Source organism: Triturus cristatus, chromosome 7 (genome assembly GCF_964204655.1).
Source record: "Triturus cristatus chromosome 7, aTriCri1.1, whole genome shotgun sequence".
Lineage (NCBI taxonomy): Eukaryota > Metazoa > Chordata > Amphibia > Caudata > Salamandridae > Triturus > Triturus cristatus.
In genome coordinates, this window is record NC_140590.1 from 433,008,544 (window position 1) to 433,024,928 (window position 16,385).

Below are 16,385 nucleotides of genomic sequence, written 5' to 3' on the forward strand. Positions count from 1 at the left end.
GACTTTGTCCACCAGAGATCAGCGTGTTTTCACCATGTTGGGTGCATCTTTCCCCTGCCCATAATTATCAGACAAACAGATTTTAAAGAGAATTGAAATTTATCTAGCAAGTAAAAGAATAGCAGTTTCTTGCATGGTGAATGGAAGGGTATGTTTCGCTAATGGCCAGAGAATGTTTTTGAAAAAGCTGTGCCTCTATGGGGCCGTATTCTAAAGACATAAATGTCAGCAATCTATTGCCCACTAAAGAAGATATTTAACACATTCATAGTTATTTAGTGACATTAGCTGATGTTACAGATAACTTTGGTTGACTTCTAATGTAGCTAGTTTCTAAAACAAGATTATATGAAGAAGTACATCATTGACGTTTCAAACCCTGAGCAATGTAGATCGATGATTGATGACTGTGTTTTAATTACATGATTTATAAATAAATGAACACATATTTAAGATATGTGGCATCAAGATATCTTAAATTCAGGCACATGTGGGTATCTGCTTGTAATATATTATTATATAAAAAAATAAAAAAACAAAAGTATCATAACATTTAGAATTTATTGTAGCATAAATTATGTATATTCACAGAATATGAGATAAAACATTAATAAAAGCTATTTACCTTTGTATGCCCAAATTTGTACTGAGTATGGTCAATATCTATAGATCCAAGAAGCTTCTCTGAAGCTTTCTTGCTATCAATGAACTGACCTTCGGGAATAGCACTTGCATTTAAAATCTTGTACCTGAAATAAAGTCAAAGATAGAACAATGCGTTTGTTCATAAATTATGTAGTGGATTAACCAGATCATATCAGCACTAATCTGCATTCTGATAAATAAAGATGTATGACTGGCTGGACCCTGTGCTTCCCCCTTCATCTTTGGAGAGGGTATAACCATAACCTTGACCAGCCTGGCCACCTTGCAATCCTTAAGTCCATAAACATCAATGAATACCCACCTAGCACACGATTGATTAATGTGATTAAAACACAGTGTAGAATTAAAATATTATCTTCTCAACTGGAACAATATATACCATCTCATCATTGGCCCAGATGATAATCTCCAAAGGCATACATCATTGATCCTACCTGGTAGTCAGGAACAAGAATACAGGCATCTTTACACATTTTAATTATATGTTCCCACACGCTCTAATTGTAATCATGAAATTATCCTATTCCAAATTCTCAATCCATTTTTTGATTTACTTAAAATTGTGTTTTGCTTGCTAATAGATCAATAGATGAAAGCACCCTTTTGAGGTTTCTATACACTTTTCATATAGACTTTTTCTATTAGTATTTAATTTTCGATTAATGCTTAAACAGCAAGTTGTCAAGGTTTTCGTTTTAACAAATTTCCTTGTAGGTACCAAACCTGGGGGAAGTTGCACATTTGTCTAAGCAGTTTCTCCTTAGAATATAATGTGACTTCATTCTTTGCTGTGTTATTATTCAATTGATGCTGGCATTAAATAGGTGTAGGGGTAAAACCCACCTAGATTGAACATTAGAATTGACATATGAAAATGGCAGAGAAATACAATGATAAACAAAGGTGATATTTATGTAACATATACCGTTGCTTGAAGTCAGCATATAAAACTCTGCTTGGGAATCCTTTTCGGCAAATTCTAATACCTTCCAAAACTCCGTTACACCTCAGCTGGTGGATAACCAAATGGTGATCCATGGCGCCTTAAAGAATCCAAACAAAAATGAGCTTTAAAACTAAAAGTGCACTTTTAATCATGTACCAAATTGAATATATCAGCACCATTTACATTGTAGACACCTAAATCATGTATTGTAAAATATTCTGTTATATTGAAAAATCCTAAGCTCATGATGTAGAGCTCGGTTCACAGAGCCATTTTGACCATGTACGTGTGTTCTTCATATATACCCTTTGATGCAAAATAGTTATATATGCTATACACAAAAGGATACAAAGCAACTGTAAGTTCATTTATTCCTCTGCAATTGTACACCATGACTGAATGTATGAATGAAGGATTTATAGCCTTCCATAAAATCTCTCAAAGTCGTCTCCCTACCACTTGGCAACTTCAATGTTCTCTTACCAGGTGTCTTTGTTTCATTGGGAATAAGACAACGCACAAAGTGGGGGTGGGTGCTTCTCAGGTTGGACATCAGTTTGTTCAAGTTTTCCTGTGGTTAAAGCATTGAATAATGGTTGCATTCATTTCGCTATATATTCAAGCAAAAATAAATCTGTGAATGTGGCTTACCCTGAACAGAGCTGACACAGTCTGGAAAGAACCACCCTTCTTCTTGCCTGCCTTTTTGCCGGCCTCTTAATTGAAAAGAGGAACAAGGTGAAATAACTGACATGATAATTTATGGCTGTAAACATGAGTAAACAGATAAAAATATGACATACTGTGTTCCATTAAGCAGGCAAATAGCAAGACCATAGTGTCATTGTGGTAATATTTAGTGTCAAATTTTCTGTTTCTTTATTTTTGCTCCATTCTTTATTATGAAACATTGCTGAAATATTTCTAAGGACTTCACTGATTGTGGCATCATTGTGTGCAATAACACCTCCAAAAATGGAGATACCTTCGGATTCGATATCCCACTTGTGCAGTATTGCCTACCCATTCCTAGTGCCGTAGTTCGGAAAGGGGGATCACACAGTAATTCCACAAGTTTTCACCCTTTCGGAGATGCCAAACTCTGTATATTGGGATTTCCCCACACACATTCCAGCATTGCTGGTGTTTATTCAGCAAAATCTGTGTGGCCAGCATTGTTGGTGTTTATTTAGCAAAATCTATGTGGTGAAAAACTGCATGGTCAATGTGACCTTTGTGCACAAGTTTTAATTCCGATTTGGGTTCATTCTTATAGTAGCCTTCAGAATGACAACCAATGTGTTTGATAAAGTGTGAGAACACATTAGTAATATCTACCAAATTCTGCACCTTACTGCCTTGAGCAGTATTGTCATTTGGGCATATGTGTTTGGGGGAGGGAGGGAAAGGTGCTCTTTCCTACATGTAGGGTCTCATTACGAGTACAACGGTCCCAAGTGGGCTTGTGTTCAATGCGCTGAATAAATTAATATAATGTTAACCATGGATGCCTTCTTTACCGCCTGCTCTTGAAAATAGATGGGGTTCCAAGTTGTCAATTCGTAATTTGTTATATTGCATTGAGCAGTAGTCTTGTATTATATATAATTATATGAGATGTTAACTATGACCTGCAAGTATTTAACATACAATCTAGCCCCTTCAGTGATGCAGCAAGGACCATCAATGGTCCGCAGCATAACATATTCTGACTGTATCAATTACCTGCTGCAAGTTCTTCAGACCTTGCTATGTGAGACCTGCACAATCCCTTCTTTTCATCCAGAAAGGAGAACTGAGATAGATAGATAGATAGATAGATAGATAGATAGATAGATAGATAGATAGATAGATAGATAGATAGATAGATAGATAGATAGATAGATAGATAGATAGATAGATAGATAGATAGATAGATAGATAGATAGATAGATAGATAGATAGATAGATAGATAGATAGATAGATAGATAGATAGATAGATAGATAGATAGATAGAAAGACAGACAGACAGACAGACAGACAGACAGACAGACAGACAGACAGACAGACAGACAGACAGACAGACAGATATTTAATCTAAAATGATACCTTCAGCACCATAAGTAGAGTAGAGGGAGGCCAATAGCTTCACAGATGCTTTCTGGTACAGTTGAATGACAGAGTCGTTCAGTGGATCCTTGTTCTTCTCAAGCCAGCCAGTGATATTGTAGTCCACTGTGCCTGCATAGTGCACAAGTGCAAAGTGGGCTTCCGCTTTGCCTTTCACAGGCTTGGGCTTCTGGAAGTTGTTGCACTTGCCCAGATGCTGGTCATAGAGCTTGTTTTTGAAAGAAGTATCTGTTGCCTTGGGAAACATGCACTCCTCTTCCAGGATGGAGAAGATGCCCATGGGCTGAAGGATGACAAAATATAAATGTAGTGGTTAGGCATCAGATATGCTTGAATAAATAGCATGACAACATAGCTTAGTGAAGTGAACTTCCTGTAATTTGTAAGAGGGGGTGTGGATTTGTAGGGCAACGGTAATCTTTATTACCATGTATAATGAATTAACAGTATAATGTTAGTGCCCAATATGGAAAGCTACGGCCACTGATCTATAATAAACAGATATAAGTGCTAAACAGGACTGAATGAGACAACAATTGGAGTGTGCTGGACAGTATGCTTGACAGGTAGTTTGTGTCATTGTATCAATAGACAATTCTACAACCCTGCTTTTCTTTCTGTGGTATATTTTTTTAAAGAAAGGTTACTCATTTCTAGATTTTCTATTTCTAGATTTTAGGTTGGGTGTAACAGTCACAGTACTAATAATTTTTTCTTTGTTTAATGGTCATATTGGCACATCATGGAGTTAAACTAGTAAAAGGTTAATAGCATCTACTATGCAAGGGGCGGCAATGTCTCTTATTAAGATTAAAGGATCCATCACTTTAGATGTCTAGCAAACAATACAATAGAGCTCTAGCACAGTAACAATATCAACTTTACCTTCTCAATAAGCTCAATGCAGGCAGCCAAGTCCATCCCAAAGTCAATAAACTCCCACTCAATCCCCTCTTTCTTGTACTCTTCCTGTTCCAGGACGAACATGTGGTGGTTGAAGAACTGTTGCAGTTTTTCATTGGTGAAGTTGATGCACAGCTGTTCCAGTGTGTTGAACTGAACAACCAAGAGGCAAAACGTGTTTGTGAGTAGAATTATAAGAAAAGTACTAATCTTCAAATTCCTTAGGTTACAGATCTGGCTAACAATATTTCTATTTCACTTACATCAAAGATCTCAAACCCAGCAATATCCAAGACGCCAATGAAGTGCTGTCTTGATTGCTTGGTGTCCAGCTGCTGGTTGATGCGAACAACCATCCACAAGAACATCTTCTCATAGACTGACTTAGCCAACGCGCCAACATTGTTGTAAACCTTAGTAAAAATATTATTTTAATGAGTATACATGTTTTTTCATTGCTAGTGCTAGACAGAAAAGCATTGACAAAACTACTGTACCTGTTGAACAGTTTGGCCTTTGGTCACATACTCATTCCCGACCTTCACCCTTGGGAAGCAGAGAGCCTTAAGCAGATCTGCTGAATTTAGACCCATCAGGTAAGCAATCTTGTCAGCGACTGCAATCATAAAAATACACTTATTGAGGATATTTGGAACAGTCAAAATAATTGCACAAACCCACAAATTATCGATAATATTCAAAAACACACGTAAACATGCTACCAACCCTAAATAATGCTAAACACAAACCGAACCTAGAACTGTGAGAGGGATTCTTTTACATATGGTGTATGAGTGTCCTGCAATGTACCTGTTTTACAAACACTTTTTGGGCAAAATAAGGAGGACATAACAGACTTGCCTCTGGTATTCACAGGCATAACTTTGTGAGTTTAATCCGAACGTTGGACTACCACTTGCTTTTTCTTCTGACAATGGAAAGTCAAGAGGAAAAATTGTATGACATAATTTATTCTTGTAAACTTTTGGTGAAACTAGAGATTTAGCTATGAAAGGTTTTGCAAATATCCCATATTTCATGACGACAGTCCCATTGCATAGCATGCATAAAATCCATATTTTTTGTGAAAAGCCAGCCTTGGCATTTATCTTTCATTTGTGTGTTTAAATGCAAGGACTTTAGCTGACCATGTGTGCATTCACTCTATTTTTCTGTTATCTATTTTTATGTCAATTCCACTATAAGTAGTTACCACTAAGCAGAAGAAAACAAAGAATGCGATTGAAAATCCTTGATGGCATAGGTGTGGAACTCCATGTAATGCCAGTATTTGATTTAGCAAAATGAACATTTCTGTGCCGAGAGCTCCGACAACACATGTGTAAATCCAATACCAGTGTGAACCAAAAACGACAGAACATTGTAACATTTACCTTCATTGCCGTCTGGCTCCGCCTGCTCCTCTCTTTGCTTCTGCTTGAACTTCATGTTGCCATGGTGCATGACTGCACCAGTCAGTTTGTAGATGCCTATTTTCTCCTCTGGGTTAAAGCCCAGGATGTCAATGGCACTCTGTACGTAAAACACAGTACCATTAAAGACATGTTGGAAGGGTCAGGATGCAGGGCACAACTTAGAAAAGTGAACCCTTGATGTTTAATAATAAGCATCTCTCAGTGATGGCTGTTAAATGTAATGCTTTACAGTAGACTGTTTCTTTCAGCAATGTGGGTCTACTGTGCCCTTGTACTGTTTATTACCCAACAATATGTGATTGTCTTATATGAGCTCACCCACTTTGAACTGTGTGTTTGATTGCAGTGTTATTGAAGAATAAGCATGTGTTAATGCTGCATAAGCAAGTGTGAATCTGCTAAGGTTTGTTAAAAGGTTTCTGAGAAACGGGCCTGGAGAGACTCGCCTGGTGTGAAATTTCCACATTTCCTCTTACAGTGTTTTGCATCATTGGGACTTGGAAACCTAAAATCACAGGGTGACCTCCTTTTTTAGAATGTTTTTCCCAAGAAAAGCATGAAAAATTAGTTAGGTCTGCATTTAGACAACCATAGAATGGGGAATTCCAGTCGGGTTTTCAGAAAGGCCTAAAAACTTACAACAACTACTATCACTTGTTTTATGTACATTGATACTCCTGATTTAATTTTACTATCATCTGGATCTAAGAGATCAAGCATTTGCCCATAAACATTTTAGAAAAGATATGACAAAGTTAACACTTACATCAGTAGCCATTAATTCCTCCTGGTCATCGATACTGGCTACAGAAATTTCACCTTGGCTCACATATCCAAAGTCATACGGATTGGTTGTAATCAGTAGCATATCTATAAGAGATGTGGTGATGTTTAGTATTAATCAAAGTGGATAATGAAGAGTGTTTTTAATTTTAGATTTCATGGATGGGGCCATGCAGACTCATACTTACCAATAAGCTCTGGTTTCTTGTTGCACATGACCTGGTAAAAGATGTGGTAGCTTCTTTCTGCTGATAGCTGGAATGTTACTCTGGATTTTTCCAGAAGATCTGCCAAATTGAAGAAATATTAAAGGCATTATTGTTTTCATCATTGTCATTGAACTGTAAATTTGCCACTCTACTAACTTGTTATAACTTACAGGTTTCAATATCAGCTGAGGCCAGTTTTCCTGTAGCCCCAAAGTGAATCCTGATGAATTTACCCTGTGAAATAGTGATAAAACATGTTGCATTGAAACTGCCACTATCATATAGTGATATCAAGTGCTTTTTCATTAGCTTCGGAACGACACATAATAATATTTTTTTTTCAAAGCAGGGTATTAAAAAATGACTCATGTGAGAGATAATTTCCAGGTAATGCACAACAAGAATAATAGAAAATATAGACCCCTGCCACTAGCCTTCACAAGAGCATAAGGCACAGCAACACAACCTGGCCAAAATGAAATATAAACATGGCAGCTCACACCTGTGATGACAGCAAGTGAAGCCGATATCATGCAAATGCTCTGCATACTTGATTCATAATGCCTGGTTCTTCTGCTTACAGGGTTTTCCCCTTATTAGAATACAAATCTGCTAAAAAAAACATGGTCTTGCCTGCGCTCTATTAACCCAGGGCCCCACTACAAAAGATCATTGATTATTCCCAGACACACTCTTGTATATGAAGCATTGTGTTTTGTTTGAAGATGTGTGCCTATTATGCTCAGTGACTTGGAAAGATTGCAGAATTCCTGGTAGTTTTCGATCAATGGTGGAAGGTTTTCCCTAAATCCCTCAAGCTATTTCAAGGTGGGAAATTTATTGATAGGGCGCATGAGGTTGATAATTTTGTCCTCCACTTTGAAGTGGGGATTCTGAAATAAATGCTGTCTTTTCACTATGTGCCTTTCTACCCTCTTCTCACTTTATCCAGTGCTTCAACATACACTGTGATGTGGAAATATGTGTGATTGGGTCTGTAGTGAGCTACAGACAAGACGTATGGTCTAAAGGCCGGGAGATGTAAGCCATATCTCTTCCCACACAGTTTTGTGTAATTCTCCATACGGGTGTGAACAGTAGTTCCCATCTAGACCATACTAATAAATAAAGATATGTGCCTTATGATGAATTCTATTTTGTAAAACACAGTATTGCAATCATTTGAAATCTGCTTTTCCTAATTACATTTAACAGCTTGACCTAAAGAATACACATACCAGTAGACAATGAACTATCAATTTTATGTGACACCTGACTAAGAGGATGGGGTACACATTCAACTCCTGACAAAACATATACATGCGCACACATCTCTATATGCATATGCTTGTATGCACCTCACCAGATAATGGTATTGCGAAACAGGATTTAATCAAACTTTTTACTACTCTTTCTGATTTTAGACAAATCTTTCATTAAATATTAGTGAAACTTAACACAGTAGGATTAACAGTAAGATACAAGGTGGATCCTAGAAATATAGACATGGTACAAATGGAGTGAAATGGAGAAAAAGAGAGTGTAAAATAAAGGCAAGAGAAAGTACATGGGGCAAGGAAGAGAGAGAGGATAAAGTAAAATACGTATAGATAGGGAAAGAGAGCTCAAGAGCAATCGGGGAGGAGAAGAGAAAGTGAACAGCGATAAAGAATTGAAGTGTGAGAAAGGGGTGAGTGGCCTGTTTCTTTAACTAAAAGATGTGACGAACGTCCATAGTCTTGAATATATACTCTGACTCAAAGAAATTAGGGGCTTTCCACAGCTGAACAACTTAGTGAGAGTCCTTCCTACGTATAATTTAATCTCCAACTCAGAGTCTGAGGATTCCATCCCTCTGAATCATTTTCTCAGAGAAGAGTTAACTAAAGTATATTGCTGATGTTACTTGAAAATTACTAAAATCAGCTGTGGAGAGAAAATAGCTCAGTCATAAACTTACAAAACGTGATGAGTTGTCATTTCTCACAGTCTTAGCATTACCGAAGGCTTCCAGCAGTGGGTTAGCTGAGATGATTTGATCTTCTAGGGTGCCCTAGAAGAAAAATATTTTCGAATTGTGAAATGCCATTTTGAATATTCCACTATACAATAATTAGTATACTTTTGTTGAAAACCAGTGTAGAAAGTAATTTGCAATAAAGTAAAATCTGATCCTAGATCCTCATCTTCTAAAAATGTTAACAATGAGCAAAGGGCTGTCATATTGGTCCATAGAAGGTTAAAGAGCGCAAACTCGACATCCTTTGATGATCATGGAAATCTAATAAAGACTCTGCTGAGTCTTGTAGTATATGATTTTACTCTCTTCTATACCTGTGTCTGAATCACTCAATATGTACTCCCACTGCAACATGTGAGTTCCACAGTAACAAGTGCCGACACATGAAGAGAACATGGACTAAGTCAAGTTTATAATGCCTGTTTTCATTACCCAGTGGGTATTACAGTATTATACTGTGTTAAGAACCACAGAATGGGAGATAAAGCAGTATAATTGTATGCTTCCCCTGTATGTTTAGGTGAGGAACTTGGGATCATATAGATTCCTCCACCTAAATTCTATAGATGCATGTGAGTAATAATTACCACACTACCTGAAATCCAGATTCTGGACAATACTATCTTTTGTACAAAAATCAGGATTTCCTTGGGACTCAGAAGGAGTACTAAAATAAATTAGAAACTTGGGTTGAGCCAATTAAGCAGAAGGACAAATAACACTGATAATATGAGTATAAATATATATATCAATTCTGAATATATTAATCATTAAAAACATTCTTGAGGGATAGATTTATTAAAATAGAATACGTAATTCCTAGGGGTATCTGCTGAGACCGGGCTTAACTAGACTAGGATGAAAGCTCATGACTTTTCTACCATACTCTTCACTTATCTGTAGTCAGCAAAGGAGACATTGGTATAGGTGTCTACCTTCAATATCTCTTATGTATGGTGAGTGTTCACAGAGCTCTCTATGACCAACTGAAACATAACCCCTGGCTTACAGTTCTTCCCACGCTTGTTCACTTAGCATGCTCAAGTCAATTTTAACTATAACGTGCCAACATAAAGGCTTTAAACTCTGAAGAGAGACTAATTTGGCACAATTTGGTCCTGAGAGGAAATTTGAGCGTAAAGTTTCATGCATAGCCTGCTGTTGCAGAATGCCCAGCTGCAACAGCTCTGATGTAGTTAATTGTTCCCCACATGGTGTCTTCATCAGACATATTGAACATTTCCAAAGTAGTCAAACTAGAGGCAGGACAAAGAATGGGGAAATATTGCTGCCCACACTTTCTTCTGAAGGAGCAAGATGGATTTATCTACCTCACTTGAATGCTGTAATGATGCAATATTTTATCATCAGTTATTAGCAAAATGAGATGACTATTCTAGTTCAATGTCCTCATGAAAGGACATTTAGCAAGGTTTCTCTGCTATACCTGAATCTTTCCAGGTTGTGGCTCCTGTTTCTTCTTGTCTCCAGAGGCTGCAATTGATGCAAAGTACTGGATGACACGTTTCGTGTTCACAGTCTTTCCTGCACCAGATTCTCCACTGTGGAATACAAAGAAGGCTATGAAAAAACATGCAAACCAATAACGCAGCCTATTTAGTTATATTAATGAAAGCACTCTTACGTGATAAGGATTGACTGGTTTTCTCGATCTATGGTTGGAAACAATTAGGAATAGTCAATTAAAATGCAGAACAAGGCAAAGATTAGCAACAGAAAATATTTCTTCGGAAGAAGAATTCATAGAAACTTTATTTTATGGCAGACAAATAGACATAGCAGACACCTGACTCTCTATTCGGGTATTTACCCCAGCTTACTTATGCTTGATACTCTTGTATGCCTGTATGCATTAGTTGCTGCATGAAATTCCTGGAAGTGTCTTTCTCTAAACAAAGATTCAGCCTATGGTCGGGGAGATTACTTACCAGTTAACATGAACTGATAGGCATTGTCAGAGATGGAGAAGATGTGTGGAGGGGCCTCTTGACGCTTCTTGCCTCGGTAGCCATTCACCACTTCTGGGTTGTACACCGGCAGCCACTTGTAGGGGTTGACAGTTACACAGAATAGACCGGAATAGGTCTGAGGGAAAACAGAAAAGAATGCATTGGTATACATTGGTTGGGGCGAGGTAGTGAGTGACACATAAAGAAGACTTTGACGGTGCAGGTGCACGAAATATGGCGAAACCATTTTGGAAGTATGTATGAGGAGAAATTACTATGTCTGTTTGTGTATGATTGTGTGTAAACATAAATAAGTCTCTGTGTGCTGTGAGAATGATGCCCTTCGATCAGGTTGCCTTGAAGATACTCTGAAACATGCCCACAAAATGAAAATAAATAATCTCATGAAACCTATTTGTGCTGCACGTGAAACCTGTTTGTGCTGGGGTGCGATCACTACTGTGTGCCATGAAATCAGAAATCAAAAGGATTACTAAAGGGTCCGACATCAATGAAGGGTTGGCAGTTAAGAAACACATTTACTGAGGTAATGAGTAGGGGGAAGATGGCGGGAGAAAAATCGCAGTGCATCGCCTAAGGAATTGGTGTAAGTGTCTTAAAAATGTTAGTGCTGTTAGACGGTTGCAAAGGAGATGGGTTGACCACTTCCATCAATGAACAGGTCATGGGATCCAATCTAAGTCAGTGGCTATGGAAACAGTGTCTGTAGATGGATCAGTGACAGACAATGCAAATTGAAGAGTAAATGTAGATCAAATGTCTGGAGTAGAATAGCTTGTTTCACACTACAAAGTATGTGCATATTGTCACTGTACTTACGTAGATCATCCATGCTGCATAGCGCTCTTTGAGGTTATACAATACGGTTGCTTCATTCAGGTGAGTCATCATAGCCATGTCCTCAATTTTATCATACTTAGGGGGATTCATCGGGTAGACTTGATCATCCTTCACTGTGAGTGTCTGTGAGTAAGAAGAAACAGTTGAAGGTTTGCCAGACTGTGTACGGAGAATCACACCTTAAGTGAGTCAGTAACTGTGTCCAATGTCACTTACTTGACCACTCAGGGTCTTCACAGTGACTTTGCCACTTTCTTTACTTTGGATGACACCCTTCAGGTACATCTCCTTTGGCTCAATCACAAAACATGATGTTTTTGCATCAAAAGGACGATTCTGGTCCTCGATTCTTTCCTTCTCAGTCTTCCTGAGAAACTGGGCTGCCACCCCAAAGATGGCCATCTCAGCGTCCGAACTCATGGTTGTGGAGTTCCTGTCGAAGTGAATTGGAGTTCAATAAAAAATCATTATGCATTTACCTATTTACCCTTCTGACTTAGAATCGAGGTAAGTACATAGCTGAGCCCCACCAGGAGCAGCATCCTTGTTGCTAAGCCCATATCTTCAACTGACACTCAATCCCACTCAAAACATTCACAACATTCTACATGACCTCACACACTGGCTCAGCAGCAGGGACTCGGAACGCTGGGGAGGAGCCATTAAGTTACAACAGTACCATACATTTGTATTGTCATTTCATTAGCTAACGTTAGATCTATCAATCAGACGTTATGTTATGTTATATGGCATTTATAAAGCACGGCAGCTGCCCCAGCAGAGAGGCGTCCCGGCGCTAACAGCAGAAAAACGGATGAGGCAGAGAGAAAACAGGCCTACGGCAGTGGAAAGAGGTTAATAAGTTAATGGATAAGACCAGTGCTCATAAATCATGTAAAAATATCCAGATATTCCCAGGTCCAGATCAAATGGACAAATCCTGGTCGGTATTAAAGGAGTGAGCTGAAATTAGGAATGGAGGTTGTACAGGTGTGACAATGCAAGTATTTACACATGTGAGGTCTAGTGTCAAAGAACACACCTGTTCTGCAAGTACTCTTTCCATGATTAACCCCCAGCATTAGAGCACTTTGTAGACAGAGTGCAGGCAGGAGAACAGTAAGCAGGGGCCACCAAAGGTAGCTGCACACTTAGCAATCAATGCTTGGATGTTTAGCAAATTAAAAATAGCTTTGAGCACATTTGATCTCATTTTACTGATTGACAGCTCCCATGTGGTATTCTTAGTTGTCTGACACTTCTGTCGTCTTGCAGTGGGAGTTGGGATCACATAATTTAGGCTGTAAGTGCAAGTAATTCCCCAGTTGGATCCACATGTTTAAACATCTGTTAATGTTCAGTCATGGACCATCCCTTGCATAGCTATGCTCTGCTTCGCTCTCTCACACTAGCGCTTCCGGTATGTCTTTACTTTACGTCCTCATTCTGTATAGAAGATAGTATGAGGAACAGGTGCACAGGCAGTCTTGGGATGGCTGAGTCAACAATGTGAGTACTTCATTGGGCCAGATTAGTCAGTTAGGTGCATGTGTTTGCCTTCGAACACTTTTAGCCACCACCTTTCCATTTTACATACCTATCAAAACCTTTGCAATATTTGGCAAGAATACTATACACAAGTTCCTATGTGCAGCAAGAGAGGTAAGACAGGATCTGCACACAGGACGGAGGCTTCATGGAGTTCATGGTTTGCTACATGTGCAAAATGGGATTTGTACCATGGTCCTTTGAACTTACATTGCTTCCTTCTACAGTTCTGCATCTTCAGATTGCATGCTGTTTTAAAGAGCCTCCTCAGTATTCCCAAAACCCATCATGAAAAACTCTCCTCTCTCTTTCTAATGAGTGCCCCTCCTTACTTTCCATCCTCTGCATGTCACTCTTTTTGAGATCAGCCCGCTTTAAGTCACATGCAGGTTTGCCTTTATCTTCATTCCTGCATTTCTGCCAATTGCCATCATTTCATTCCAAATTTCAAAAATCACATCCTCTCCTACTTTAAAAGTTATGCCTGCAACCTAACAATACCAAATCCCTTCCATACGTTAATCCCATCATCCAAATGCAAGACATCCCATACCCTCCCCAAATGATAATCACACATAACTCCTGTTAATTTAAATTATCACAAAGAAACTGGAGTAAATCCATGGAATGGTTTTCTTGAAAGCACAATGCTAATCCTAATAACTACTAGATTAACCAATAACCTTGGATTCCGGAGGAGCATGCTGTCCAGAGTAAACCTCATCAGGGGCAGTAAGCACAATATAAATTCAACTACAATAAAACACAATATATAACCCTCCCGGACCCAAATAATGCCATTAAAATCAATGGACTGGATTGTAGTTCATACAGACAGAATAACAATTCCCTTATGATGCTTAACACTTTTACACTCTCATAACACAAAACTGCTCTGGGTTAGTTAGGTCTTACATCCAGTAGTGTTTCAGTCCACAGCAGTCAACCACCCATCGCCAACTGAACAGGCATGCAATAAGTGACGAGATCTGCCAAACGCTGCTGACCAACAGAAGACTTTACTTTAGTCCACCTCTTCAGGTCCGGACAGGTTACATACTGTGACAACTTCTTGACATCTCACAATGACAATCAGAAATAGGATGATATTAACAAAGTCTATCCCTGCAGATCTCTCAAATATTTCTCCCTCAAACCTATTCCTGCCCAGGACCATAAGCGTTAAACATAAACTCTCACACTGGACAACCAATGAAGTTACTAGTTAAATGACTCGCTCGGTGATCCAGCCATGCATGCAGGTGGGACTGTGCACTGAGGAACCCATGCAATTGAGAAGCATCTTCTAAGAGCTACTTTAACCGGACATGAGGACCTTGGGACCAGTAACAATGGGAAGTGGCGCATGAACCACAGGGAGGCAGATTGCTTTCAGGTCATTTCTGCTACTCTTTCGCCTGCTGCCAGAGATCAGTGAATTATCAATTAATCCTAGCACCTGTGCTTGGAGGTAGAGCGCTCGAGTCACGCCCTCCGGTTGTCAGTCATACCGTCACCGTGTGTCAATGAAATCATAAACTGAATGCTGCTTCATCTTAATTGGCTTTCTAATAACTTTCAAAAAGCCAGCAGTGTGTTTATTACCAGCACTTCCTTTCAACATTTTTAACCCCGAGGTACTTACATCACATTTCACAAATTATAAATGTCCTATTTTTTTGTACCGTGGATTGAAGAAGCATTTAGAAAGCATTTCAAAGTTCACAGAAGTTTCAACCAATCAAACAGATTCTTGGTTTTTCTATTGTGTTCCTGTTTTCGAATCCCAAGCACACACACCTGCATTTACTCCGATATTAAGGGTTTCTGCCATGAACACAAGACCCATAACTAGTGCAGCGTCAAACAGCTGGCTAACTGGCTTACTTTCTGGCTAGTCATGCCAGAATGAACTATTATATACTCTTTTCTTTTTATTATCCTGGATAAACCATTATACAACTTGTAATCCCTTTCTCTTGCTTTTGCATTCTAATTCGACAGAGAGCGAGACAATTGCACTTGCCCATCATCACTATTCACCACCATGCAGACGCCAAACCAGGCTGTATTTTGAAAATACCACTTACCTATGCTGCCTCCCAGGTGGAAAAGACAATAGAACAAAGAACCGGGCACCCCGAAGGCTGAAAGACAAGAGAGGAGTTTGTAGGCCCGGCTGCTCGTGGTTACTGGTCGATGAGCTCGCTCCACGCCGCTAAGGAACCCCGGCATTGTGCGCAATAAAAGGGGAAAAAACAGACCATCCTGGCATCCTTCGCTCGGCTGGTCTGAATGCCCTGCTGAGCGCGCCTCCGGGATCGCTTACAGCAGCAGAGGGCACAGCTGGTGTCTGCATACTCTGGACAAGCTCTCCACATAACGGAGAGCGGAACAATGTTAAACATTTTCAGAGCGCTTTATAATTTCCGTATGCATAGGTGACATTGGGTAAAAGCGGAATAGGTGTAGGGTCGGGCCAGGCTTTCTATGGAACAGCAATTATAGGGGACGCATCTCGAGTACGTCTCAACGCCACGTCCTCACTTACCTCTGGTCTGTGAGCCAGTGACGGATTAAGGACAACGGTGGACCTGGGACGCTTTTATAGTCAGGGATACGCCGCAACAACGTGGCCGGCGGCCATATTAGGGTAATCATTTAATACGAACCTGAATGTCAAATTCTAGGGGCTATGATTTCTCTTCATCCCGCCTTGGTGAGATATAATTGGCTGACGCATGCTTGTTATGTGCTGGGGTGGATTCCTTTGATTCCTATTCTCCTCGAAGTGCCAACTTACACCGGGCTCTACTCAGAGCCACGGGGCTCCGAGACAAGAACAAAACTTTAGTATATGAGAAAGGTTTGCAACCAGCTACACATAATGCACAAGAGTCTAGGAAACACTACATTAGAATTATATTCAAACC

The 16,385-nt window shown here is 39.3% G+C and overlaps 1 protein-coding gene across 1 annotated transcript in view; it reads right to left on the bottom strand.

Moving 5' to 3' along the window:
• The window catches only part of LOC146809882 (myosin heavy chain, skeletal muscle, adult-like), a 34,582-nt gene extending 18,552 nt beyond the window's left edge, over positions 1-16,030 (bottom strand). Inside the window, exons 1-20 of the mRNA XM_085616736.1 lie at positions 16,004-16,030; positions 15,543-15,599; positions 12,121-12,337; positions 11,884-12,027; positions 11,023-11,179; positions 10,719-10,746; positions 10,521-10,635; positions 9,014-9,106; positions 7,224-7,287; positions 7,033-7,131; positions 6,828-6,931; positions 6,020-6,158; positions 5,123-5,241; positions 4,889-5,038; positions 4,608-4,778; positions 3,702-4,005; positions 2,264-2,328; positions 2,096-2,183; positions 1,592-1,709; positions 626-749 (exon numbers count right to left, since the gene is read on the bottom strand). Of these exons, the coding sequence (XP_085472862.1) occupies positions 626-749; positions 1,592-1,709; positions 2,096-2,183; positions 2,264-2,328; positions 3,702-4,005; positions 4,608-4,778; positions 4,889-5,038; positions 5,123-5,241; positions 6,020-6,158; positions 6,828-6,931; positions 7,033-7,131; positions 7,224-7,287; positions 9,014-9,106; positions 10,521-10,635; positions 10,719-10,746; positions 11,023-11,179; positions 11,884-12,027; positions 12,121-12,324 (2,286 nt within the window). The 5' untranslated portion in view covers positions 12,325-12,337; positions 15,543-15,599; positions 16,004-16,030. The remainder of the gene's footprint in view (positions 1-625; positions 750-1,591; positions 1,710-2,095; positions 2,184-2,263; positions 2,329-3,701; positions 4,006-4,607; positions 4,779-4,888; positions 5,039-5,122; positions 5,242-6,019; positions 6,159-6,827; positions 6,932-7,032; positions 7,132-7,223; positions 7,288-9,013; positions 9,107-10,520; positions 10,636-10,718; positions 10,747-11,022; positions 11,180-11,883; positions 12,028-12,120; positions 12,338-15,542; positions 15,600-16,003) is intronic.
• Between the last annotated feature and the right edge of the window lie 355 nt (positions 16,031-16,385).